This window comes from Salmo trutta, chromosome 4 (genome assembly GCF_901001165.1).
Source record: "Salmo trutta chromosome 4, fSalTru1.1, whole genome shotgun sequence".
NCBI lineage: Eukaryota > Metazoa > Chordata > Actinopteri > Salmoniformes > Salmonidae > Salmo > Salmo trutta.
In genome coordinates, this window is record NC_042960.1 from 10,431,307 (window position 1) to 10,458,010 (window position 26,704).

General features: G+C 42.9%; 3 protein-coding genes across 8 annotated transcripts in view; 2 read left to right on the top strand and 1 right to left on the bottom strand.

The window, feature by feature from the left end:
- LOC115191829 (WD repeat-containing protein 17) overlaps positions 1-10,310 on the top strand; it is a 30,160-nt gene extending 19,850 nt beyond the window's left edge. For 2 of the 4 annotated variants that reach the window (XM_029749774.1, XM_029749770.1), the window contains 21 exons: positions 117-285; positions 1,400-1,491; positions 1,740-1,909; positions 2,370-2,534; positions 2,897-3,099; positions 3,552-3,701; positions 4,227-4,357; positions 4,667-4,792; positions 5,015-5,170; positions 5,516-5,580; positions 5,738-5,870; positions 6,079-6,170; positions 6,338-6,437; positions 6,776-6,915; positions 7,046-7,066; positions 7,279-7,390; positions 7,573-7,817; positions 8,113-8,214; positions 8,334-8,432; positions 8,622-8,811; positions 9,295-10,310. In XM_029749774.1, coding sequence (XP_029605634.1) covers positions 117-285; positions 1,400-1,491; positions 1,740-1,909; positions 2,370-2,534; positions 2,897-3,099; positions 3,552-3,701; positions 4,227-4,357; positions 4,667-4,792; positions 5,015-5,170; positions 5,516-5,580; positions 5,738-5,870; positions 6,079-6,170; positions 6,338-6,437; positions 6,776-6,915; positions 7,046-7,066; positions 7,279-7,390; positions 7,573-7,817; positions 8,113-8,214; positions 8,334-8,432; positions 8,622-8,811; positions 9,295-9,414 — 2,781 coding nt within the window. In that variant the 3' untranslated portion in view covers positions 9,415-10,310. The remainder of the gene's footprint in view (positions 1-116; positions 286-1,399; positions 1,492-1,739; positions 1,910-2,369; positions 2,535-2,896; positions 3,100-3,551; positions 3,702-4,226; positions 4,358-4,666; positions 4,793-5,014; positions 5,171-5,515; positions 5,581-5,737; positions 5,871-6,078; positions 6,171-6,337; positions 6,438-6,775; positions 6,916-7,045; positions 7,067-7,278; positions 7,391-7,572; positions 7,818-8,112; positions 8,215-8,333; positions 8,433-8,621; positions 8,812-9,294) is intronic. The other 2 variants (XM_029749772.1, XM_029749773.1) reach the window with 2 other exon arrangements.
- Positions 10,311-13,647: 3,337 nt separating this feature from the next.
- Positions 13,648-21,643, bottom strand: LOC115191830 (ankyrin repeat and SOCS box protein 5). 3 transcript variants are annotated; one of them, XM_029749777.1, is made up of 8 exons: positions 19,783-20,199; positions 18,246-18,303; positions 17,470-17,549; positions 16,656-16,763; positions 16,337-16,487; positions 16,012-16,146; positions 15,474-15,665; positions 13,648-15,146 (listed from the first exon to the last, which is right to left on the bottom strand). In XM_029749777.1, the coding sequence occupies exons 2-8, from the start codon at positions 18,295-18,297 to the stop codon at positions 15,019-15,021; spliced, it is 846 nt and encodes a 281-aa protein (XP_029605637.1). In that variant the 5' UTR covers positions 18,298-18,303; positions 19,783-20,199; the 3' UTR covers positions 13,648-15,018. The 3 variants fall into 3 exon arrangements, with proteins under 3 accessions (XP_029605637.1, XP_029605635.1, XP_029605636.1); XM_029749775.1 differs by lacking the exons at positions 18,246-18,303; positions 19,783-20,199 and adding an exon at positions 21,445-21,643; XM_029749776.1 differs by lacking the exon at positions 18,246-18,303 and having other exon boundaries at positions 19,783-20,202.
- Positions 21,644-22,123: 480 nt separating this feature from the next.
- On the top strand, positions 22,124-26,035 carry LOC115191831 (signal peptidase complex subunit 3). Its single transcript, XM_029749778.1, has 4 exons — positions 22,124-22,383; positions 23,168-23,318; positions 24,847-24,962; positions 25,443-26,035. The coding sequence occupies exons 1-4, from the start codon at positions 22,241-22,243 to the stop codon at positions 25,573-25,575; spliced, it is 543 nt and encodes a 180-aa protein (XP_029605638.1). The 5' UTR covers positions 22,124-22,240; the 3' UTR covers positions 25,576-26,035.
- Positions 26,036-26,704: the final 669 nt, after the last annotated feature.

A 26,704-nucleotide genomic window follows, 5' to 3' on the forward strand; every position in this document is an offset into this window, starting at 1 on the left:
ATGATGCTAAGGGCGTTCTTCTATTTCTTGCTTGTGTCTGCATTTCTGTTGTACATAACTCCCAATCCAGTTCATGTTGAAGAAGACCTGACCATGAAACAATATGTTGTTCTCAGGGTCATGTTGAGACCATATTTGACTGTAAGTTCAAGCCAGATGACCCCAATCTGTTGGCGACAGCCTCGTTTGACGGGACCATTAAGGTGTGGGACATCAACACCCTCACGGCGGTTTATACGTCTCCCGGCAACGAGGGTGTGGTCTACTCACTGTCCTGGGCTCCTGGTAAGACATGGGGAGAGAACACACACAGACCATAATACTTTGGGTGTTTCTCAATATGCATTCTACTGTGTTCCACACTGTTGTGCTCCGAGTGCATTCTCCGAGGACGTTCTCGTGAGGACGAGAGTGTGGAGAACGCATAAAACATGACATTTGAGAAGCACTCCCCCTACTGTATTACCTCACACTGTATTACCTCACGCTGCACCTCCCTATTCAGTGAACCTTCTACCAGCCATTGGACAATGGCAAAAATAAAGACGAAACAAGATATACACAAAGCAAATGTTTTACTTCAAAACTATCAGCTAGCTATATGTGAATCGTAATAATCTAGCTAACCAGATAGTTTAACAGGCAAAAATGACATAAAACGAATGTTATGCACGGTACATGTCAATTCTTCGTCGGTAGCTCGCTACCAATTCTTCGTGGATATCTAGCTAGCTAACAGTAGTCGCTAACAAGTCCCCCTATTGAATTACTAGGCTTGCTATCTCTGCACAGTACAGTGGATATTGTAGGCAGGTAAGCATGCCAAAAATAACACAGTATGCATTTCTTATTGTATCAAGAAAAAACTTTGTAGTCAGTTTATTTTCTCTCGCTTCAGCTCAAATAATGGCCATTGATTTCAAGAATTTTGCGTGTTTTTTTTACATGGTTGCATCATATTTCTGTGCACACTTTTCATTGAAGCTTGCATTTATGCACGTGTCAAAATATGTACAAATGGAGTACGCAACCGAGAAGTGCCCTCCATGTCCCATTTCGCATACTTTGATATGCACTCATACTCCAACCTTCCCATGCTCTAATTCGAAACACCCTTTATATACACCATAATATGTCATGTTGACTTTTATTTTGAAACTGCTCTGCTGGTGATGAATAGATATTTTATGAACGCCTTAAGTATACATTTTCAAGTAAAGTGCTACCTTGAGTTCTTTCCCATTAATAATGATTTACTGAATATAAATGAAGAAGTCAACGTTCTGCATTTTCTTTAATGATTCAAACCAAGTTATGAAATATGTTGCGCTTTCTTGCGTTCGTTCATTTGGAAGTCATAAATATGTCTCTTGTTGTCTTCGTGTGTGTTCTTCGAAAGGAGACCTGAACTGCATAGCCGGAGCCACGTCCCGGAACGGTGCATTCATCTGGGATGTGAAGAAAGGCAAGATGATCACACGATTCAATGAGGTACGTCAACAACACTGACGAAAAACATGACAGTCATAAGGGCTTTTCACACTACTGAGCCGAACCGAGCTAAACCAAACCAAGCTGTACTGAGCTAGCCTGGTTATGCATCCACTAGCCAGCACAGTTTGGTTTGGGTCGGCATGATAGTGTGAAAAGGTCAATAGAGTGACCTATCAGTAATCTCTTTAGTTTATCAATATTTTTGTTTATGTCACAGCCTTTTTGTTCCCTTGTGTACTCAACAGCATGGGAATAATGGTATCTTCTGTATCGCATGGAGCCATAAGGACTCTAAAAGAATAGCCACATGTAGTGGCGACGGCTTTTGCATCATTAGGACCATCGACGGCAGGGTCTTACACAAGTACAAGCACCCTGCTGCTGTGTTTGGTTGTGACTGGAGCCAGAATAACAAGTAAGAGTCTAGTTCTGTTGTTGACCTTTCATACTGTATAACAAGTATACTGGGAAATGTTGTTAGTTACCTATACTCTACTAGATCTTATATCCTTTCTCTCTCTCTCTCTCTCTCTCTCTCTCTCTCTCTCTCTCTCTCTCTCTCTCTCTCTCTCTCTCTCTCTCTCTCTCTCTCTCTCTCTCTCTCTCTCTCTCTCTTTCTTTCTTTCTTTCTTTCTTTCTGTCTCTCTGTCTTTCTTTCTTTCTGTCTCTCTGTCTCTCTGTCTCTCTGTCTCTCTGTCTGTCTGTCTCTCTGTCTATCTCTCTTTCTGTCTCTCTTTCTGTCTCTCTTTCTGTCTCTCTTTCTGTCTCTCTTTCTGTCTCTTTCTTTCTGTCTCTTTCTTTCTGTCTCTTTCTTTCTGTCTCTTTCTGTATCTATCCCTCTCTCTCTTTCTTTCTCTCTCTCTCTCCATTCCCAGAGACATGATAGCCACGGGTTGTGAGGATAAAAACGTGCGTGTGTACTACCTGGCCACCAGTTCTGACCAGCCACTCAAGGTGTTCACGGGTCACCTGGCCAAGGTGTTCCACGTGCGCTGGTCTTCTCTCCGAGAGGGTATTCTCTGCAGTGGCTCAGATGACGGGTACATGCAGTACATTAATACATTATTCATATATGTTCTTTCACTGAGTCTCACAGCACATTGCATTAGGGTAATTTATCACATCCACCAATGTGTAACAGTACCTGAATAATGCATGGCAAACACTTTGTACTGATACACAGGTAGTTATTTGATATGCTACCATTATCAATACAGATGCCATTGGTTTGAGTAGTCACTCTATTATGTATATGGGAATCCGCATATAACACCTCCCTCCCTCCCTCTCTCCCTTCCTTCCTTCCTTCCTTCCTTCCTTCCTTCCTTCCTTCCTTCCTTCCTTCCTTCCCTCCCTCCCTCCCTCCCTCCCTCCCTCCCTCCCTCCCTCCCTCCTTCTCCAGGACTGTGCGTATCTGGGATTATACCCAGGATGCCTGTATCAACGTGCTGAGTGGTCACACGGCGCCGGTCCGAGGCCTGATGTGGAACACGGAGGTGCCCTACCTGCTGACCAGCGGCAGCTGGGACTACACCATTAAAGTCTGGGACACCCGGGACGGAACCTGCCTGGACACCTGCTACGACCACGGCGCTGATGTTTATGGTACCGGTCCTCAGTAATGAATCAGGAACACCACACTGCAGCCATCATCAAATAGACTCAGCCACAGGCCCAGGATCATTTCTAGACTGCAAACTGACCACCAGAAGCCCAAACATATAATATTTGACTAAAACATTATCATCTCAAACCTGGCTTGGGTTTTCATACAATCACATATCTCTCTCTATTATGCACGGGAATCAACATTAAAATCACTTGGAGCTGATTTGCTGCTGTTTTCACAGCCTTTTATGTCCAACAAGAAAAAATTCAAAATATAGTGGGGGGTTTGTTCACAAAACCTTGGGGGCCAAGTAAAACCATCCGCGGACCACCCGTTGGGGAAACCTGCTATGCTTTATAGAGGCCACTGAATGTGAAGTGAAATATATAGTACTGTTTCTACACTGACACTGTGTCTGTAATACTGTAACCTGATCTGATTCCTCCAGGCCTGACCTGCCACCCCAGCCGTCCGTTCACCATGGCCTCATGTTCCCGGGACTCTACGGTCAGGTTGTGGTCCCTCGCTCCGCTCATCGCTCCGCTCCTGGTCAACGTCCTGGCTGACCACAGCTGGGACGACATCATCGGCAACACGGGTCAGTCAAATGTTACGATACTGAAGAAATGTTTTGTGTAGAACATGTACAGTGGAGGGTAACGCACGTAAACACCCTTGTTTTGTGCCAGAGTTTACCCACCTTTCGCTGAAAAATGCATTGAAAATATAGGGAGCGTAACTTTACTCACCGCGAACTGCGGTTAGCGTTTGACCGTCTATTTTTTTTACCTCTACATCACTGGCCATGTAGAATACGGAATCATGTAGGTTCTATGTGCTACATTTCTATCTGTATACACTCCAGGATTAGGGATTCATCAGTAAACACTCTTTATCCATCTCCCATCAGTCACTATGACTATATTGTTACAGAAGTGTGATTACTCATGACATCAATATGTTGATTGCTCATAGCTCTATCTCCACTGTGAGAGAGTGATACCACAAATATTTATCAGTCCAAACACGACATAGCCTCACAAGAACCATTATTCTGAATGACATCATTCTGAATCTGTGTGTGTCTGTATGGTAGAGTACTATATCCTGTCCTCTCCTCCAGATAGGGCCATGGTGCCTGGTGCTACCCCTCTGCTCTGTGGGAAGGTGTCCAGAGACATCAAGCAGGAGCTGGATAAACTCTCCAGTGAAGTACGGATGAAGAAACTCAGGTGGTTCTCCGAATGTTTCTCTGTGAGTATATTTACTTGCAATTTTCCTTAAATGAATAGCACTCTATTTACAGTCATTTAGTTATTCCATTCCCGTAGTCCAGACACATGGTTTTAATCTGATGGTTTGATGGAAGTATAGTCGTTTTTTCCTTGGTATAGTTTTACGTCATCAGGTATCAAATAACCTATAGATAACCCTTCAAGTTAGTACTCCTATTTGGTAGTAATATTAGCACATATTACTGGAATCCCCATGTATTATGTACTGTACATACTATCTACTCTTATGAAGTGCTTATGAAAACTTTTTCTATGTTCTTTCCTCCAGGCACCAGGGGGCAGTCATAACCTGTGGGACCTGGTGTCAGTGATCAACGGGCAGGACGACAGTCTGCTTCCCCAGAGCTACGGCAAGGGCATCATGCACATGAAACACTTAGTCCGCTTCAAAACCGTAAGTCGACCACTGACTGACTGACTGACTGTCTCATCTCACACATGATCCAGTCCCTTCAGATCTGCAAACATCCAAGGGTTAGGGCCAAAGGAAAGGGGGGTGGAGTGATTTTGGACCAAGCGTATGAATCATATTTCTAAGGGGTTCGTTTTCAAAAGAACATCAAACGTTTCACGACTACTCACTTACAGTACACGTTTCAATGTGTCTGTTCTGTAGTCTGAGGCCCAGGAATTGACCATAGTGAAGATGTCTAAGTTCGGCGGGGGGATCGGGGCTCCCAGTAAAGAGGAGAGACTGAGAGACGCAGCAGAGATCCATCTGAGACTGGGGCAGATCCAGAGATACTGTGAACTCATGGTGGAACTGGGAGAGGTAATGGACTGATTCATTATAGGCCCTAGGCTACACTCTTAGAGAAAAAGGGTTCTGCGGCTGTCCCAATAGGTAGAACCCTTTTTGCTTCCAGGTAGAACCCTTTTTGGTTCCTGGTAGAACTCTTTTGGGTTCCGTGTAGAAGGGTTTTACCTGGAACCAAAAGGGGTTATTCAAAGGGTTCTCCTATGGGGATAGCACCTTATTTCTAAGAGTGTAGAACAACTATGGGTGTATCAGGAACAATACATGGAGTCATATGGCATTACAGTATGTCCCTCAATAAAGGGTGTCCATTAACAATCACATAATGATGATGCTTGTCATGTTTTCTGTATTTGCCAGTGGGACAAGGCATTGTCAGTTGCCCCTGGTGTATCCATAAAGTATTGGAAGAAACTCATGCAACGGTATGTTTTGAGTTAGTGTGTCAACCTTATTCAAGAGGCATGTTATGGTTACATATACATTATAGTCATTTAGCAGACGCTCTCATCCAGAGCGACTTACAATTAGAACCACAACAGTGGTTGTTGACTTCCTTACTCAATGCATGTGTCCTCGTAGAAGAGCCGACCAGCTGATGCAGGAAGAAAACCATGATGTCATCCCGTACTGCATCGCCACGGGAGACGTGAGGAAGCTGGTCAACTTCTTTACTGCCAGGGGTCAACTGAACGAGGCGCTGCTAGTGGCTCAGGTATGACAACATTGGCATCCTATGATTAATTGTATAATTAGAAAACAAAGTAACATAATATAAAACATGTATTGGTTCCAATCGGAACCCCTGTTCTCTAAAGGAGAGAACAAAATACAGCCATGTTAATTGACTTATCTGGATTGATGAAGGTTCCTTCAGCCAAATTGCTGTCATATGTCATACCTTTGTTGTTGTTCGTGTACAGGGAGCTTGTGAAGGCAACATCCACGTGCCTCAGACCGCCGCAGTCAACCATACAACCACTACAGACAGCGACGACATACAGGCATATAACGGGTGTGTCCTTTTCCCATGAAAATACACAATTTTGCCTAATTTTGGTGTGTTCCACAGCATACGTAATCACCATCCTGTCCATGGTGCATTGCATCCATACTGGGCAACTGAATATCCCCTCATGACCCCAGGCTTGTGAGGCTCAAGTGTAATCTCTGTTGTTCCAGGCTACTGCAGTGTGTATGTAGGGAGCTAGCGGAGTGGTATTTCCAAGATGGCCGTGCTGTGCTGGCGGCCTGCTGTCACCTGGCTGTGGACAACACTGAGGTAAACACACAGACAGGGCAAGATGGCGTCAAAGGTTACGTCTTATTTTTTTTCTCTTGTAATACACACATAACATTCACTGTTGCGTATGCTAGTTGTGCACCTGAAACCTAAAGCTGGTCATGACCCACCCTCCTGAAGGGTATTGTTCCAACCCTACTCCCAATACAGCCGGTTCTACTAATCAGCGGCTCCTCTGGCCCTTGATTGGCTGAATCAGGTGTTTACGTGTAGGGCTGGAGCAAAAACCTACAGAGCACTAATGCCTATGAATGTGAACATAAATGTGCATATTTAGTAGATGCATAACTTATCATGTTGTTGTGTGTCCCCCACAGCTAGCCATGGCCAGTCTGATCCGGGGTAATGAGCTGGAGCTGGCTGTGTGTGTAGGGCTGGTGTTGGGAGAATCAGCCAATCAGGCCACTCACTACGTCCTGGAGCTACTAGCCAGGAAGTACATGACCGCACCCACCTGGTAAGAGCCAATTACAACTCTCCATGAGAGGGCTAATGAACATGACAGGCTAGATTATATATATTCTCCATGTGATTGTCAATATACAGAGTGCATTTGTTTATCATCTCCATCCTCTCATTTCTTGTAGCTTTCCATCAGTCGGAAGCAGGTATTCTACATTTTTCATGTATCATAACCTTGTGTTTAATGCGATACAAGATTTGACTGTATTCAGAGTTGATGTTGTTCCATCCGGTTGTACCTGGTCTTGTACAGTGCCTTACCTCATTCATAAAGACTGCTTAGGTTTTCAAAGGGATGTGTGGATGTGTCCTCTGCGATCCAACAACTGGACTAATGTCACCACCCTTCTCCTTCCAGGGACCTGGCAGCTGACCTTCTCCAGATGATCCCAGACAACCAGGTCCTGCTGGCCAAGCTGTGTGCCTTCTACCCTGGGAGCTCCTCGGAGATAGACCAAATCCATCAAAAAGTTGGTGCTGAAATTCAGCGGAAATTCTCTATCGAGCATCCTTTTCAGTCCAAACCGGGTCCGGGAAACCGGTCCTAATTGTTTAAACAGATGAAATAGACCTATCGACAATATGACATGAAAATGTCAACAACAACACTGAGGTAAAAAAGGCATGTTAATAATTGGCGGTGTTGTTTCAGTGTGGTCTTCCCAGCCTGGAGGAGTGTGGGGCGTTAGCTGAGTCGGCTGTCAGCGAGGGAGACGTCTTCAATGCTGTCAAGTACTATCTAATGAGTCCAGAACCCGAGGCAGCCCTGCTTGTTGGCATCACCCACGTCAAAGAACAGCTGAGTGATTCTGACTGGACCGTAGACTCTGTCTATCCTATCCTGGACCTTCTGGGTTACATTAGAACGGACCGGCTCGTACTTGCCAAGTTCACTGAGTAAGTGAATGGGAATCAGAGTGTGTGAGACGACGTCGCCTGGGTCTAGGCAGGTAGCCTAGTGGTTAAGAGTGTCGGGCCAGTAACCGAAAGGTTTATGGTTCGAATCCCTGAGCCGACTAGGTGAAAAATCTGTCAATGTGCCCTTGAGCAAGGTACTTAACCCTAATTGCTCCTGTAAGTCACTCTGGATAAGAATGTCTGCTAAATAACTAAAATGTGAGAGGAAGGTTAAGAATACTGCTATAGATTGGCCCTCAGCCCTCTCACCTTGGATGCTCTTTCTGTGTTATAGAGCTCGAAGTGAGCTGCTCATCCTATCTGGCTACATCGGCGCACTGTTGGCCATCAGAAGACAATACTCCAGCATCGTTCCTGCACTTTACGAGTACACCAGGTAAGATGCAAAAGCCACAGTATGGAACACTTTCTAAATGTCTGTGTTGAACCTACATCACCTAATGCTTCAATGTTGAATTTAAAGCCCTATCTCTGACCTCTCACCTTCCTCCCCAGTCAGTTGATGAAGAGGAGAGAGGTGTCTGTTCCCTTACAGATAGAGCAACTCTCTGTAGAGCTGGATGCATGGATGGCCTGCACACAGTCTCTCATCAAGTGAGTGGAAGAATTGTCTTATCAATCCATGACACTGATATACTCTACTCTGGCCTGGCCCATACATTAGTCATCACATCCAAGTATTGGACTAGCAAACTCAAGACAGTTTGAGGTTCAAAGTCTGACATTAAAACACACCGGTGTTTACCTGTCTGAATCGTTTGATTCTGTCTCCATGCCACCCAGCTCCAGGGGTCCTGATGAGGCTCCTTACACCCCTCCGTCAGAGGCCCAGAAGGCAGAGCACGCCCGTCTGCTAGACAGACTCCAGGAGGAGCCACTCAGGGGCCTGGAGGGGCCCGACTATGTCACAGGCTCCAACCTGCCCAGCCACTCTGACGTCCAGGTCTCCTGCTTTACCGGACTCAGGATCCAGGTCAGCCTCAAGCGATCAACCAATTAATAAATCAAAGTGTATTCAGAAAAATACATTCAGAAAAATACATTGGTCACAAAGGGACAGTTTCGAGGACACAGAATTTGGTTAGGGACTAGGCTTAATCTGGGTCAGGGAAACAAAGGGCTCAGCAGCAACCCAGACCGAAACCGCCATGCTTTCTAACCCCTTATAAAGAAGACCATGCTATATATAACCCATAAGTGGTTACTATTTGTAGTCCCCTAGTGGTGGGTAATCACAATGTGGGTGGTAATCAGTAAATTGCTGCTCAAGCTGTACACACAGCGACGATTTGAAGTGCCTTTCTGCTTCAAGTGTGTCTCAGTCACTTCCTCTGGTGATTCAAGGGGAGAAAGATGACATTACTTCAACCTTTAAACTGTTTTGCAGGCCATGGTGATGTTAAGGTCAATAATAGAAGAGTAAAAGTAGTGCTGTGTTTTTCCTTTCTTCGCTCAGGGCCCTGTGTTTTTCCTTGAGGACGGTAAATCGGCCATATCATTGAACGACGCCCTTATGTGGGCCAAAGTGAACCCTTTCTCACCTCTGGGGACGGGTGTCCGTCTCAACCCCTTCTAAGAGCCAGCCTAGCCAACAAGGATGGGCTACAGGACTAATAGCATTTGATTGGTCAGCCTCCGAGGCCAAGGTCACACGACGGTAAAAGGTCGACGTCAGGACCGACACCTGCTCTTCCTGAGAGAAAGAAGGAAAAGGGATGGACGTTCTAGAACGAAAGAAGAGAGATGGAAGGAAGGATGCTTAAAATGAGTTCTCTCCACTATGTGCTTTTTTCCATGTGGTTTACAATGTGTGCACCACAAGTCATCCAGTCAACAGTGTTTCAGCTTCTCATAGAAACATGTTGCCGTACTTAGACACTGACAAAGAGGGTTTGCATGGCTGAAACAGGTTATAGTGTTTCTATGTAGGAGCGAGACCATTGTAGTACGGCTGTCTTGTTTTAGACACACCGTCACATGCACATCAGTACACAGACAGACAAGTCGACGAGCTATGTGATTCTTATTATGCTCATGGTCATAGCACCAGCATCATTTGACTGATGGATACCATATCTGTGTTGTATTGCTGTTGGTTTAACGTTGCGTAATGTTGCATCATCATTTCGGTTTGTTACAGAAATCAGCCCGCACACATACATGTACAAGAGCAAAGCGTATGATGATGTAGGCTTACAGTGGTAGATGATCGAAAGCAAACAAATACAGAGAAACGTACCTGTTAGCCTTTTATTTAGCTTAGCATCAATCAATCAAATAATTGATGTAGGACTTGATTGCTTTCGCATTAAAACAGCTTAGCAGCATAGTGTCTGTACAGTACTGTGTTTGACTGTGAATGTATAAGACTTCTGCTGGACCAACAAAAAAGGATGTGGACCTGTAAATTTGTCAATTTAAAACCTCTTTGGGCTAGGCGTCCCTCTAGCGACAACTTCCGGTGAAACTGGAGGGCGCGCAATTCAAATAAATAATCATAAAAATTATGGATATTAAACAGTTAGGTACACACAAGTGTCTTATATCGGTTGAAAGCTTAAATTCTTGTTAATCTAACTGCACTGTCCAATTTACAGTAGCCATTACAGTGAAAGCATGCCATGCGATTGTTTGAGGATGGTGCCCCATATCAAAATATTTTTCCAACAGCACAGGTTTCATAAACTCACAAATAGCGATTAAATATTCACTTACTTTTTGAAAATATTCCTCTGATTTGTCATCCAAAGGATCCCAGCTATAACATGTAGTGTCGCTTTTTTTAGATAAAATCCTTCTTTATATCCCAAAAAGTCTGTTTAGTTGGCGCCATCGATTTGAGTAATCCACTCGTTCAACATGCAGAGAAAGGAATTCAAAAATCTACCACTAAACTTTGTTAAAACAAGTCAAAATATGTTTCTATTGACTCCTCAGATATCCTAAAATGTAATCAAACTATAATATTTCATATGGAAAGAAGTATGTTCAATAGGAAAAGGATATTAGCAGGTCCGTCTTGTCTTCATTGCGCGCGAATACTAATTTCCAATAGTGTGTCCTTATACTGAAACTCAGTATTCTTACTCGTTTTGGAAAAAACAAGCCTGAAACCTTGAACATAGAGTACTGACACCCTGTGGAAGCCATAGGAATTGCATACTGGGAGCTAGATTTAATTATTTCCCTATACTTTCCATTGTAAGAGCATGGGCTCTCAAAGAAAAACAAATTCCGGTTGGTTTTTCTTTGGATCTTCTCCTAACATATCTACTGTGTTATAGTCTCCTACATTATTTTAACATTAATACAAACTTCAAAGTGTCTTCTTTCCATTGGTACCAATTATATGCATATCCTGGCTTCAGGGCCTGAGCAACAGGCAGTTTACTTTGGGCACATCAGTCAGGCGGAAATTGAGAAAAAAGGACCCTAGCTCTAACTTATTTTAATTTGTGAATAGGTTCTTGTATTGTACATAAGACTGTAATTCTTATTGAGTTGTCCAGTACTATTTCAGGGATCACAGTTGCTCGCTAGAAGGGGAGGTAGTTGGTACTGTACACGGCTAGGGACTTGCAAGTGTAATAGCTGTTACGATACTGGATCCATAGAATTAAAACTCATATTCTATGGTGGGGTCGACGCTTTAGAATGTCTCTGAGTCTCATCAGCATTACGGCGTCATAATCATTCGTAGCCATCACCTGACTGCAGAATTTGAAGTGATTTCATAATGATGACAAGCTTCTGTATGCAATTCATTATTACTATCACAATTTGGCGAACAAGGTGACAACCTGCTAAAACTAGCTAGCTTATATGTTAAACAGAAAGCTGTGATAAAAAGGCAATATTTGAGAATAATTTTGCTTCTTAAACACAGACTTGAAGAAATAGGCTAATTAATCATTTAAAAAAATGTAATACCTGAAGGTTGTGCCTTAAGAAAGTAGAAACCGATTTGTTATCACTGCAACATACAGTATATTGGTAAGTAGGTACATTCATGTAAAGAGAAGAGGTGTTCTTCCTTCTGCTTAATGAAACAAATATTTATTCAGATAATTTATACAAGTGTTGTAATTTTTTTACTAATGTATTGATATTAGTTTTCCACCTATACTTAAATTATCTTCAAATGCATTTGTTTTTATTTATCTATGTATTTATTTATTGATTATGTTTTACTTAGACATATGTACAGTTTGTTTGTACTGCCATTGCAGTTTATAAAATGTGTTCATGAAAATATCAAAATGTTAGTTTTGTAACATAAAGACAATACCAATGTAAACATGTAAAATTTGTAAGCAGGATGCACACTGCTCAAAAAAATAAAGGGAACACTAAAATAACACATCCTAGATCTGAATGAATGAAATAATCTTATTAAATACTTTTTTCTTTACATAGTTGAATGTGCTGACAACAAAATCACACAAAAATAATAAATGGAAATCCAATTTATCAACCCATGGAGGTCTGGATTTGGAGTCACACTCAAAACTAAAGTGGAAAACCACACTACAGGCTGATCCAACTTTGATGTAATGTCCTTAAAACAAGTCAAAATGAGGCTCAGTAGTGTGTGTGGCCTCCACGTGCCTGTATGACCTTCCTACAACGCCCGAGCATGCTCCTGATGAGGTGGCGGATGGTCTCCTGAGGGATCTCCTCCCAGATCTGGACTAAAGCATCCGCCAACTCCTGGACAGTCTGTGGTGCAACGTGGCGTTGGTGGATGGAGCGAGACATGATGTCCCAGATGTGCTCAATTGGATTCAGGTCTGGGGAACGGGCGGGCCAGTCCATAGCATCAATGCCTTCCTCTTGCAGGAACTGCTGACACACTCCAGCCACATGAGGTCTTGTATTGTCTTGCATTAGGAGGAACCCAGGGCCAACCGCACCAGCATATGGTCTCACAAGGGGTCTGAGGATCTCATCTCGGTACCTAATGGCAGTCAGGCTACCTCTGGCGAGCACATGGAGGGCTGTCCCCCAAAGAAATGCCATCCCACACCATGACTGACCCACCACCAAACCGGTCATGCTGGAGGATGTTGCAGGCAGCAGAATTTTGCAGGGCTCTGGCAGTGCTCCTCCTGCTCCTCCTTGCTCAAAGGCGGAGGTAGCGGTCCTGCTGCTGGGTTGTTGCCCTCCTACGGCCTCCACGTCTCCTGATGTACTGGCCTGTCTCCTGGTAGCGCCTCCATGCTCCGGACACTACGCTGACAGACACAGCAAACCTTCTTGCCACAGCTCGCATTGATGTGCCATCCTGGATGAGCTGCACTACCTGAGCCACTTGTGTGGGTTGTAGACTCCGTCTCATGCTACCACTAGAGTGAAAGCACCGCCAGCATTCAAAAGTGACCAAAACATCAGCCAGGAAGCATAGGAACTGAGAAGTGGTCTGTGGTCACCACCTGCAGAACCACTCCTTTATTGGGGGTGTCTTGCTAATTGCCTATAATTTCCACCTGTTGTCTATTCCATTTTCACAACAGCATGTGAAATTTATTGTCAATCAGTGTTGCTTCCTAAGTGGACAGTTTGATTTCACAGAAGTGTGATTGACTTGGGGTTACATTGTGTTGTTTAAGTGTTCCCTTTATTTTTTTGAGCAGTGTAGTTTTGATTAATGGAAAAGGTAAAGGATCTTCTAAATCAATTGAGAAAATTGTTAATGCTACAGAGCACCATCTAATATTGTAGACAAAATGAAAAAGTCTACCAAAAAAAAAAAAACATTACTAAACCACAGCCGAAAAATGCCAGAAGTATAATCTCCAAGACAACCACATCATGGAATAATATTCTTATTTATTAGAGTGAAACAGGTGAGAGGTATGTGAAATGAGTTTTGGCAAAATACTATACATTTTTCAGTGAGTTATACATATACAGGTCACGTTAAGATATATATATATATATATATTAGTTGGCTAATATTATAAGAAAATAATTGAAATACAATATTATTCACATCATAAGAGCCTCATATAGGACAGACACAATCAGAGTATCATGGGTATAATTTTGAATATTTTGTACTTTTTCCAGAGTCACTTAATCTTTAATGTACACATGTCAATGTGTAATGAATGAGCTGCATATATCCGTCGTTAAACGGGTGTGGTCTGTGGTCACTAAAGATCCCATGGCACTTATCGTAAGAGTACGGGTGTTAACCCCGGTGTCCTGGCTAAATTCCCAAACTGTCCATCATACCATCACGGTCACCTAATTCTCCCCAACTTACAATTGGCTCATTCATCCCCCTCCTCTCCCCTATAACTATTCCCCAGGTCATTGCTGTAAATGAGAATGTGTTCTCACTCAACTTAACCGGTAAAATAAGGGTTAAATAAAATAAAGAAAGAAAAAATATATGCTACCAATGATGCAAACAAGATAACACTGTACGTTAAAGTACATAATGGTATCTTGTTTGCATCATTGATAGCGTAAAGGCAGCTCATTCAAACTAGATGACATGAAATTCATTATGTGTACATTAAATTATGTTATACATTACATTAAACATTCAATGACCCCCTTTCATTGTTTGGGTCAATGAATATTAGGCAGTTTAACGTATGGCGTGGACAGGAATATTGGATAGAAAACCAAAGTGACACATGAGATGATCAACTTGACTTAGATAGTATTGTGCAGAAAAATATGATTTACACCAATACACATCTTTGCAGACAACTTTCTGATAAGCTGGGATCACAACAATCACTGCAGTGGGGGTGTCATTTAACCGATAACACGGTATTATACAGTATTAATATTTAGTTATTTTGAACATTCAAACTCATGTTTTGGTCAATGTAACAGAATATAGATATTTACATGGCCATGTGCGTAGGTGCTTCAGAGAAACAGTTAAAACAGATGTCAGTGAATGGGAGGGATTCGGTGCGTTTGAGGTTCTGGGTTAAAAAAAAGAATGAAGGTTCAGTGAGTAATAAAAAATTCACTTGATGATGAAATGGATGGAGCGAGAAACGGAGAGAAAGAGAGAGGATGGGATAAAGAATATCCTCTATTATGACGATGCTCTCATTTAGAAAGAGAGAAAGAGGAAGACAGAGAGGGAAAGGAGAGAGCAACAGACAGAGAGACAGACAGAGACAGAAAGAGAGAGAGAGAGCGTTGATGTGTTCTATCTGTACTGGAGGAAGCGTTTGAGAAGGTTGGGGAGGTGTAGCTGAGGGATGAGGTGTAGTCGAGATCGGCCCATATAATCTCTGATACTGAGACGACACAGCTGATATAGTGGCTGAGGTATTGCTGTAGAGAGAGAGAGAGAAACAGAGGGAGAGAGCAAGAGAGCAAGAGATCGAGAGATTATCTGATTAATCCAAGACAGCCTCAATATCATCCACTTGTATAAACCAAATAACAATGTTTTACAAGGGATTCTGACTTCTTCCCATCAGCTGAATGGAGATATTTCCTAACCTGGTCCCAGATCAGAAATAGTATCAGAAAACGTATCGTATCGGTTTCTGATCAGACCACAAGTTTGGCATGAAAACAAACATATGAGTTAGCTATACAGTACAAACTGATCTGGAATCAGGCTAATATTCCCATGTGAACTGAGCATAATCTTACCTTCATGCAGCAGTAACGTCTCCTCTGCTGAGCTGTTAGGTGGGGCTGACTCCACCGGTCTCTTCAGCTCTAGGTTTTTAGCGTTAATGTTCGCTCCAAACTCTAACAACACGTTGATGATCTCAGTACAGTCCTTCTGAGCTGCTGCATGGAGCGGGCTCTCCAGGAACCTGCCCTTCTGCACATTGGCCCCTTTGGAGCAAACCGGACACCACTGGTTAAGTTCAGTAGGTCACACTGTAGCAAAATGGTTTGCAACAGAAAACATTCATTTATGCTCTGATTGGACACATTTGTGTAGTTCCTTCCCATTTCACTCAGTTTCAAAAGATTCTCCCTCCTGAACACGCTCCATGTTTGTGAGTAAAGCATCAGGTAAAACAATGTCCTGTCACATACCTTTCCTTAGTAAATGCAGAATACAGAACGAAAAAAAAGACAAACGGATGAATCGTAAAAAATAAAAATAAAAAATGCATTGATGTCAATGGGAGAGATCATTTGAAGTTGGGACCAAAGTGTCTGGTTAGTTACTGACCTCCATGGAGGAGTTTCTGTGTGCACTGGAGTCCTGAGGAGATGCAGGCGATGTACAGGGGGGTTCCTAGGTGAGGAATATCATAGTCCACGTCTGCTCCCCATGTGATCAGTGCCTCCAGACAAGCAATTCTGCCTACACACAATACGTCCTGCGTTACCAGGGTACTCTCATTCAGAAACGCATTCAGTAGTCTCATCTTAGAATAGAGGGGGGGGAAACATACTAAAATTACCGCCAGAGTATTTCAAAACCTTACTGTTAAGTGACACACATATCCTATGTATGACACACATATCCTGGGATGGCAGTCCTGCTACAGTACCTTTGCTGGAGGCTTCGTGTATGGGCGAGGGCTGGCATATCTCTGACTGCGGCTTGGCACCGTTTTCCAGCAGTACCTCTGTACAGGTGGCACTGCCCGCTGAGCAGGCATTGAACAGCGGCGTCACCCCATCAATGGTGGTGGCATTTACCTGATCAGATAGATGGAGCATTGTCAGAAAACCATGAGTATGTAGAAGTTACAACAAAGGCAAGTCAATCGGAATGTAAAAAGATGAGTTGCTGCCGCAGCATAATGATGTCTCGTTCTGACGTGGAGTGATTGTGTTTGCGATTGCATCCGTTCGGTCATGACTTACATTGGCACCAGCTGCAATAAGCGCCTTGGCGCATGACGCGTGGTCTGACAGGCAAGCCTCATGCAACGGCGTCACATGGTCTATGGTAGGGATGTTTGCGTTGTAACCCTGGGATGACAACAAGAAATGTTTGCATTCATTATATAGGTCTCACTTTCCCTACACTTAATTTTGTGTAAATGCTCTACAGATGGTCATACTATCAACACACTATATGTTGATAAGCAGCTGCTTGCTAAGGTTACGGTTAGGTTTCCAATACGTGTTACACTCTTAGAAAAAAAGGGTTCCAAAAGGGTTCTTCGGCTGTCTCCATAGGATAAATCATTTTGGATCCAGGTAGAACTCTTTAGGGTTCCATGTAGAATCCTTTGTGTAAAATGTTCTACCTGGAACCAAAAGGGTTTTACCTGTAACCAAAGGGTTCTCCTATGGGAACAGGCAATGAACCCTTTTTAGTTTCTAGATAGTGTAGAGTTAGGGTTAAGTTTAGGTCTAGGGTTAGGGTTGAGTTTAGGTTTAGGATAAGGGTTAAGGTTAGGGTTAGCACTGAAGTTAGTAGATAGATAGTTGAAATTTTACTGATAGTCTGTAGAGCATCTACAGATGGACTATCCAAATAAACTTTTGGAAATCTGACTACGAGGGAAAATGGCAAACATATCATACGTATCTTATCTGGAACGTACAGAAAGTGCATCAGCATTTTATTTTACATAAAGGTGTCAAAAAAGTTCCTCTGTCTTAACACTGTATAAACAATTGACCAGAAAGCTTTGCGTTGTGGTGCCCCGCCCCTCTGTGTGTGACTCACCTGTGAGAGTAGGGTCCTGAGGGCCAGGAGACGGCCCTGACACGCTGCCTCGTGGAGAGGAGACCGGTCCGCCCATGACCCTGGGAGAGGGACAGACAAAACACTGAGCATCTCCAAAACAACACACATTACAGTCTTACGTTTACAGTGATAGCGCTTCACTATCATACAAGCTCTTATTGGTCACATCAACATATATATATATATATATAACCAGCACATTCCCATTCAAGTCCGATACATTGACAGCATTCATCAAAGCCTTCACTCTCTGTCAGTATCCTTATTATTCTATCATTGCCGTAATCCTAATCTAGAATTACTTCCCAAAAGCCAGTAGTACCAGTCCACTATGCATGTTCATATGTTCAGAAAACTGAAACCCAGTTGTCACAGCTGTCACTAATATCATGGAGCATATAACAGAGCGCTGGATAGGTTTTCAGTCTCTCACTGTGTGGATGGAGCTATATATAGCTGTAGCTCAACCAAGCTGGCCATCTGGCAGGCATAGCCTTGTACGACTGGCAGGCATAGCCTTGTACAACTGGCAGAGCAGAGCTCAGTCTCTCCCTACACACCCAACAACACTACCATCCACGTCAGAGAACAACATTTAGGTGTTTTTTAAAATATTTTATTAATCCTTTATTCAGGTGAAATCCTATTGAGATATGAGTCTCTTTTATGAGGGAGCCTTGAGTATAATTAAATGTCAGCAATACTTCCACATAAACATCACACAGCAATGCAGTGCAATATGCAATACTACATACCCATGTCTCCGTCTCCCCACGGAACATCTAGCCATTGATAGGTATATGACATTCCTGCCTGTAGGAGAAGAGGGCGCCTGTCACATACTGTATTGTTACTGTACTGAAGGGTCTTGTTGTCACTCCATGGATTCACACAGGCAGAGCTGTGACTGTGCCAGCCATCTTTGGAAGGGCATCTGCATCACCTGACAAGCTCATGTAGTACATTGAAATGGCCTGTTGTTGCGACTATCTTTTATGATGAATAGGACAACGAAAATACTGTATATTTATTTTTTGTTGTTGCAAATACCTTTTTAATATATAGACCAAAAATGACATTAATTTTGATATATATTTTTTTGGGAAAGGACAATAACAGAGATTCCTCTATCAAGGTAAACATAACATAACAACAGGTGGCAATGAGGACCACCACTGCTGCAGAGATAAGTAGAGTTTGGAAGCTATTCTTAGGAAGCACATGTTAGAACCACAGTAAGTAGTTAATTCCAGTCACAACAGCAACAGTGACCTGGAATCCCCCCTCTCTCTATTTTCTATCCTTTCTCCAGGAAACCAGCCAACCTTTCCCACGGTGGTGATCCTCTATAGCTGGTTGCCTGGTGCGGCTGAAGCCCATTATTCTCATTCGGACAGCACAGGGTGTCTCTCTTCTAGCAGGGTAAAATGGTGGCTCTCATGAATATTGCAACAGTGCACTGAACATGTGACTTTGCTTTTGCTTAAGTCTCCCATTCGCCACACTGAGCAAGAGCACAGGATGCGGAAAGGGCTATAATATCTGCAATTTCTATTTCTGTTTATTTCTTCTGCTTAAATAACAAACTACTGCATTTAGAACATTTGAATGTCAAGGGCCAAAGTCAATTAGTAATCACCCATTTACAACCCTGATGTGACCCAGCTACCGTTTAGATTAGATACAACCGTTAAAGAGATATAATCAGGTTTAATCGACTGAAGCTGCTGCTTAGTCCAGTTCAAAGGTCATACTCTTGTTGTCTTGTGTGAAAGAGTCATGAGAGCACATGGTAACTTCAGCTGTTGTAGGCCAGCCATGAATAGACACATACCCCAAGGTCTACTACACATAGGCCTAGTAATACTACTACTACAAATAATAATAATAATATACTATAATAATGTGTTAAATAAATAAAACATGCATGTGTTATGATGTAAGATATATGGATCTGTATTCACATCAATAGGATAAGCACTGGACTGCTCTAGGGACCCATTTGACCAGATGTTTCCAAGGCGTTTGTTTGATTATGTCATGATATTCTTATATCATAGAGCTTCATGTCACATGCTATAGCACAGTCCCAAATAGGCTGGATGCCTATGAGAATGTTCCAGAACAGTTGCCTTTTTCACGAAACATTTCCATGTCAACCCTTCTGTCTACCTCAAATAAACTTGACACGAACAGCACTGGTGTCCAATAATTACGTTGCACAGTGACAGTCCGAGACGCACTCACCCAGTGCGCAAATACGCAATTGTGTGTGCGTAAAACGCTACTGACCTTGGCTAGTTAAAATACCCCAGCAGCGTTGTTTCTTTTTTGCGGTGTAATCGTCTGTGTTCTCTAACGTTCTTTTCCTCTGCGTGTTTTCTGGCTGCTGCTCGCTCGAGCTCTCTGCCGGTGGAACTTCAGGCATGTTTACATCAGCTATCTGTCCCCGCAGCACTGTGTACCATGATCCCGTCTAAATCCTGCTCTCTGGTTGGCTGCTCGGCTTGTTGTCTTTTCACAGCCAAGGACAAGCACGACAATAACATGAAAAGGCAGAGAGGGAGGTAGGGAGAAAGTATGTGAGAGAGAGAGAGAGAGAGAGAGAGAGAGAGAGAGAGAGAGAGAGAGAGAGAGAGAAAGAGAGAAAGAGAGAGAGAGAAAGCGATAAGAAAGTGTTGGGGTGAGATATTGTGATAGGGCGAAGAGAGAGACTACTGAGGGGATGAAGAGAATGTGGTGGCTGTGGCAGTGGCACCCTGCTATTTTTATCAGAGGTTAAGAAATGGCTTAGACCAGAACAGCCTTTACCCCGCTGGTCTTAGGGTTAGGAACTGTTCTGTTTATAAAGGATTCATTCTGCATGGTTTGAAATATTAAAGTTTGACCATTGAGTTGAGTTCTCTTTTGAGTATGCCTAGTTGCTTGCAATATTCAAATGCAAAAGCCATGTACTGTTTATAACATCGGTCACGTTATAAGGTCATAATTGTCAGGTTATATTTCAGAGACCGACATAATGCAGGTTTTCTTTGGCACTTAATTCATTGATCAGTCCTTGATTGACCAGAGAGTTCACATACCTGATGTCCCTGGTATGAAATAGTCCTTGATTAGAAGGGAATTTTAACAACTAGTTAATAAGTATTTTGTCTCTCCGGAGCCATAATTGAACAGCCCTACTATAGGTTATCAAATCAAATAGACTAGTTAAACTAGTTGTACTTGGGGATGGAAAGCTAGAGCCTCTCTAACCTCTCTCTTACATGCTTCTGTTCAGCTCCAAACATTCCTGGACTACGTGGAGTACGACTACAGGCTGCAGCCGGTAACTGCCAAGTCTCAGCTGTGATAGAAACTGTCTATGAATTGTGTGGCATTTTAATAAGGGCACAGCTCCTAGATACGGGCACCCATCCAAGGGCATGCACAATTATACATACACGTACAGCTGCAAACCTTTGGTTTGAATATATTCATTTGACATACTCTCAAAAATGTGCATTTCACGTGTCATCTAATCAGTCCACTTGATGATTGCAGTGCAATGGAATACGCTAAGGGCGGAAGCAATTTGGAATCAGAGACTTCTGTCATGCCGACCCAACGTGCCGTCATGATGCCAAAGGTTCTGGGTCTTTTCCCTCATCCCAGGTGTGTTTGTTACAATGCAGTGCTTTCCCCCAATACCTCAGCAAGAAAAGAGCATTGAAAGACATCAAGAAGGAAGTATATCTAATACACAATGTATCTAAGTGTTCCTAATGTCCCCGGCCACAACGATAGGCTGGGTAGTTCCTGGGCAGACTGGATACAGTTGCCTGGCATGTTACAGACGCAGAGCTTTTAGAAAGCTGGAATAACCTAATACACACACTTTACTGTAGAATGTATGTGTATGACCCTCTACTATAGAACAATAGTCTGTTGCCTTTCACAGAAACAGCTACTTACTGTGCCCTTGTCCAAAATCATAAAACTCTTCTGCAATGCGGGCAGCCTCCTTCCGATTCCCCTTCACCACATAGAAGTGGGTGAGAATATTCAGGCTGATCTTGACAAAGAGCTTGACGCAAAACAGAGCGAATATGGAGAGGTAGACATTGGAGTAGTGTACTGTTCCAAAAGACTGGCTATCCACATTTGGAGTCATTGCTTCCTTGCTTGACTAGCCTTGCTTATGTCTTGCCTGGCTGTCGGTGGCTGGCTGCTAATGTTTTGGAAATTTCAATGGGGGGCCTGGCTATCTGTGTTGTGTTGTGTTGACTCTGGTACTGAGTCATATGCCAGCCTAGAATGACACAGAAATTCCCCTCAGCAGCTGGGTCGAGACCAGATAGGATAAGTTGGAGAGAGCAGCTGTATTATAGCGCTGCCTGCCTGCCTGTGGGACAACTGGGGCCCATTGGGTTTGTTCCATTTTGTTGTGATGCTTCGGAAAGATTCAAAAATATGCGTTGAGTATTTCTTCTCTTGAGGTTTAACATTATCTTGACTCATATACTTTTACTTCAAAATTATATTATCCAATCAATTGTCTGCTATCATGAAATTCCAAGCCCTTACTGGTAGTGCGAACTGTAGTTCATCTCCATAACACATGGGGGCAATGTTTCACTTTAATGTTCCATCGATTACGGAAAAAACATCCAGTTCCGTATTTCTTTGTGTCAAACTACAGTTCCTGCTTTTGCTGGTAGAAGTGATTCGCATCGTTGTGTATGAAACTGTTATATAATTGTATTTCAAAATGAATACAGTGTTGTCGAGGGCAAATTCCCTCTTCGCCTTCTCGCTCAGCGTGATGGCAGCTTTGACGTTTGGCTGTTTCATCACGACAGCGTTCAAAGACAGGAGGGTGCCGGTGGATATCCACGTCTCGAGAGTAATGCTGTGAGTGATGACTATCTATTATTAGTATTATTAAACTACAGTGAACATGCATTGCTTTGGTTTAGATAGATCACATTTTTATTCGTATAAATAGTTAGTCTCAATTGGCTACATAGCTAGCTCGGTGTATGAGTCTTTGCCATGGTGCTAACTAATTCTAGCTCGAGGTGATCATTGAATCCATATGGCAATATTGACGCCAGTCAATCTAACAGGCACCAGTGTATTAAACTGCCTGTGCAATGAACAACCGTTGTTTTTGTCTTTGGCCACAATGTAGCCTGCCAGCCAGACCGGATGCCAGAGCTGCCGCTTGCAACATTGTATCCAATAATTGAACAGCACGTCAGCGCGGTATATTTTGTCAAACCGCAAACGAGCTGCCAGCAGATGGAATGTTTCCGACCTTACTTTTGACATGTCGCTATCGTCACATAAAGCATTAGCTTGATAATAGTGTATGTGAATGCTTCCATCCGTACACATTAACATATCACGTTACAATTTGTAGCTACAGATCTATAGTAGCCATTGCTCAGACCTTGGAACTGTGGTATGCCGTTCTTGTAGCTGTACCAAGCCATACAGTGCAAAGTGTAGCTAGAGAACATTGCCTAAATGTACAGCCAGAAACCATAAAGTAAATGTAGTCTATGGTGTAGCCAAGACAAAAAGAACAGATATTTTGACAGCTTACTGTTCCACGTGGTGTAAGAAATGTCTTGGCCTAATTCTAGGATGCAATGCGCTGCACGCAACTAACTCGGCCTTTACCATTTGACAGGAAAAACGTGGATGACTTCACAGGACCCAGGGAGAGAAGTGACCTGGGGTTCATCACCTTTGACCTCTCTGCTGACATAAAGCCCATATTTGACTGGAACGTCAAGCAGCTCTTCCTCTACTTGTCTGCCGAGTACGCCACCAAGAGCAACGTACGTGTCTTACAACGGGTGTATACATAATGTCTTGAAACGGTTTACCATTTAAGAAAGAAACGGGGAGGTACCAACCTGAATTTATCTAATGGAACTCTTGTTTTCGTGGCAAAATGTTTTCCTTTTCGACTGAACGTTTTCTGTTGCGAAATGTTTTGCAGAATCGCCGTGATGAATACAACCCAGACCTGTTCTCTTTCCTGTTGATCTATCAATTATCATTATTATGCGTTCCACTTGGCTTGCTTTGAAGGGATGACCTTCTATAGGTAGATTACCCTATATATAGAATTGCAGCAAAATAGTCATACTTCTACACCACCAGGAGCAATGTAAGAACTGACCTCTTTCCTTTATGATGTATCCATGATCATTATCACATGTTCCTCCTCTTGGCATGGGTAGGCTGTTTGCCACACACTGTTGACACATTGCTTCTTCTACACATCACACACATTTAATTGGTGGAAGCCAAGAAGGCAATATGGGTTGAAGGCAATATGGTTTGATGGGTGACATTTTATAAATAGTGTATCCTAAGAAGTAGCCTGGGTTGGTCTCAGGTCTGTTTGTGCTGTAGTCATATGGTCATGTGTTAACTATGACTATAGGAATTGGATACATAGTCGTGAAGAGAGCACGACAACGCCTCTTCCCCCTCAGGAGGCTGAAAAGATTTGGCATGGTTCCTCAGATCCTCAAAAAGTTCTTCAGCTGCACCATTGAGAGCGTCTCAACTGGCTACATCACCGCCTGGTATGCAATTGCTTGACAACCCACCGTAAGGCGCTACAAGGGTAGTGCGTACCTGGAGCCGAGCTCCCTGCCATCAAGGACTTTTATACTAGGTGGTGTCAGAGGAAGGCTCTAAAAATTGACAAAGACTCCAGCCACCCTAGTCATAGACTGTTCTCTCTGCTACCGCACGGCAAGCAAGCCATGAGACAGATAATCAAATGACTACCTGGACTATTTGCATTGACACCCTTTTTTTTTATATATTTTTTTGCACTAACTCTTGCACCGGCTCTATGCACACTTACTGGACTCTACCCACACACACATACTACTGACACTCCAATACACACACATGCGCATATTAACGCCACACACACATAGACACACTTTCACACACGCTGCTGCTACTCTGTTTATTATCTAACCTGATTGCCTTGTCACTTTTACCCCTACCTACATGTACATATTACCTCAACTACCTCGCATCCCTGCACATTGACTCAGTACCGGGACTCCTTGTATATAGTCTCGTTGTTATTTAATTGTGTTACTATTTCCGTGTTTATTTTTAGTAAATGTTTCTTGCTTTTTAATGCTGCATTGTTGGGAAAGGGCTCGTAAGTAAGCATTTCACAGTAAAGTCTACACCTGTTGTGTTCTGCTCACGTGACAAATAAAATTAGATTTGATACAGATCTGGGATCAGGCCACCTAGGAAGGTGGAGTGCATGGTAAAATGGCTGCCAGCTAGTGATATTTAACTGCGACGTGTTGTGCTTTCTTCCAGGCCCTGAACCAGGTTGTTCTGTGGGATAAGATCGTGCTACGGGGAGAGAGCACCAAGCTCAACCTCCGAGACATGAAGTCCAAGTACTTCTTCTTCGATGACGGAAACGGTCTTCGGTAAGCATCCTCTGTTCACCCTCACACTTTTATTCTGGTGCCAGTAACCTAACGATAACAATTCATGTTTTTGATGTAGCGTTGGTGTGGAATCTGTCTTGCTGTCATTTTATTTCATCAAATCAAATAGTTTGTCACATGCAGTTTGCAGCCGGTATAAAAGGCACATCGACATAATAATTTTGCTACACCTTTTAAACCTGCTAGAAACTATCTGAAAAATACAATTTAATCTGATTTTACATAGAGAAACAAATATTTGTTTTGCATTTAGGCCTACATTATGTTGAATAGTTATGGAACACCCTTTGTATGCAGCAGAGGGCAGTATAGGACCGCTTTTGGCATCTCTCCTGCTCCTCTCCTGCTCCTCTCCTGCTCCTCTCCTGCTCCTCTCCTGCTCCTCTCCAGTCTTTTGAATGAGAATACTATAGGCATGCTCTGATGTTTAAGGCCTTTGTGTGATGATCTCTCCACCAGGGCGAACAAAAACATCACCCTGACTCTGTCCTGGAACGTGGTGCCCAACGCTGGGATCCTGCCCCTGGTCATGGGCTCTGGCCACATGTCTGTCCCCTTCCCTGAATCATACGAGACCACCAAGAGCTACTAAACTGTTCCACCGTTTGTATTTGCTGTGTAATCTTTTATGACTTTTAATAAAAAGTGGACATTTGGGAAAGGTTCAATTGTATGCCTTTGCACTGATGCTGCCACAGAAAAAAGACTGTCTAAATGTTGCTAGCAGTGAAATCCTTGCGTCTTTTTTTCCTAATTTCCTCTCAAAGCTCATTAGAGGAGAGACCTTGGATCCTCCACTTCAATGCACTGTGAGAGAGGTGAGGAAATCACGAGGAGGAAGCAAGGATTTGACTGCTAGTAATCCTTGGTTTAAATGGTCATTGCTGAGATGGACTTAGTAACTAGAAAGTCAGGACTCATCATGCTTCATGTAACTCTACAGTAGTACTCAGTACCTGTGTAATAATGAATGGCAATGTGAAATTGTTGAATAATTACATATTTTTTTTGTTCACTGCTTTCTTTTTTATAAAAAAACATCTGAAAGATAATTCTGTATAATTGGTTATTAGTAGAGACACGGAAGAGGATTGGTTAGAAAGGTCCCGAGTGGCTCAGCTGTCTAAGACACTGTATCTTAGTGCAAGAGGTGTCACTACAGTCCCTGGTTTGAATCCAGACTGTATCACATCCGGCTGTGATTGGGAGTCCCATAGGGCGGCGCACAATTGGCCCAGCGTCGTCCGGGTTTGGCCGTCATTGTAAATAAGAATTTGTTCTTAAATGGCTTGCCTAGTTAAATAAAGGTAAAAAAAGAAAAACGTGTCATGTTTACATTTTACTGACAGATGGCGCCATATGACCACAAACACAACCTACCACTTAACCTGAAGCGTTGAGTAGTTGCCACATTTAGAATGATGGACATAGGCCCATAAGATCGTTTTCGATGTCTTTTAATTGAGTTCCACAAAATATCTATTCTATTCATGAATGTTTTGACATGATGGTATATGAATATAATGGCTACAACGGCATCGTTTGAAATGTGCCTATGTGCTCTAAATAACTGAACATAGTTCAGCGTCCCTGTAAATAATGTCCATAGGTAGACTAGACTGATTGACGATTTCAAAATGTAATTGAAGGCCTCACATTTGAGTGGGTTTGGGGAGGTAGCGAGTGGAAAAACATCCATTGTATGACACAATAGGAACAGA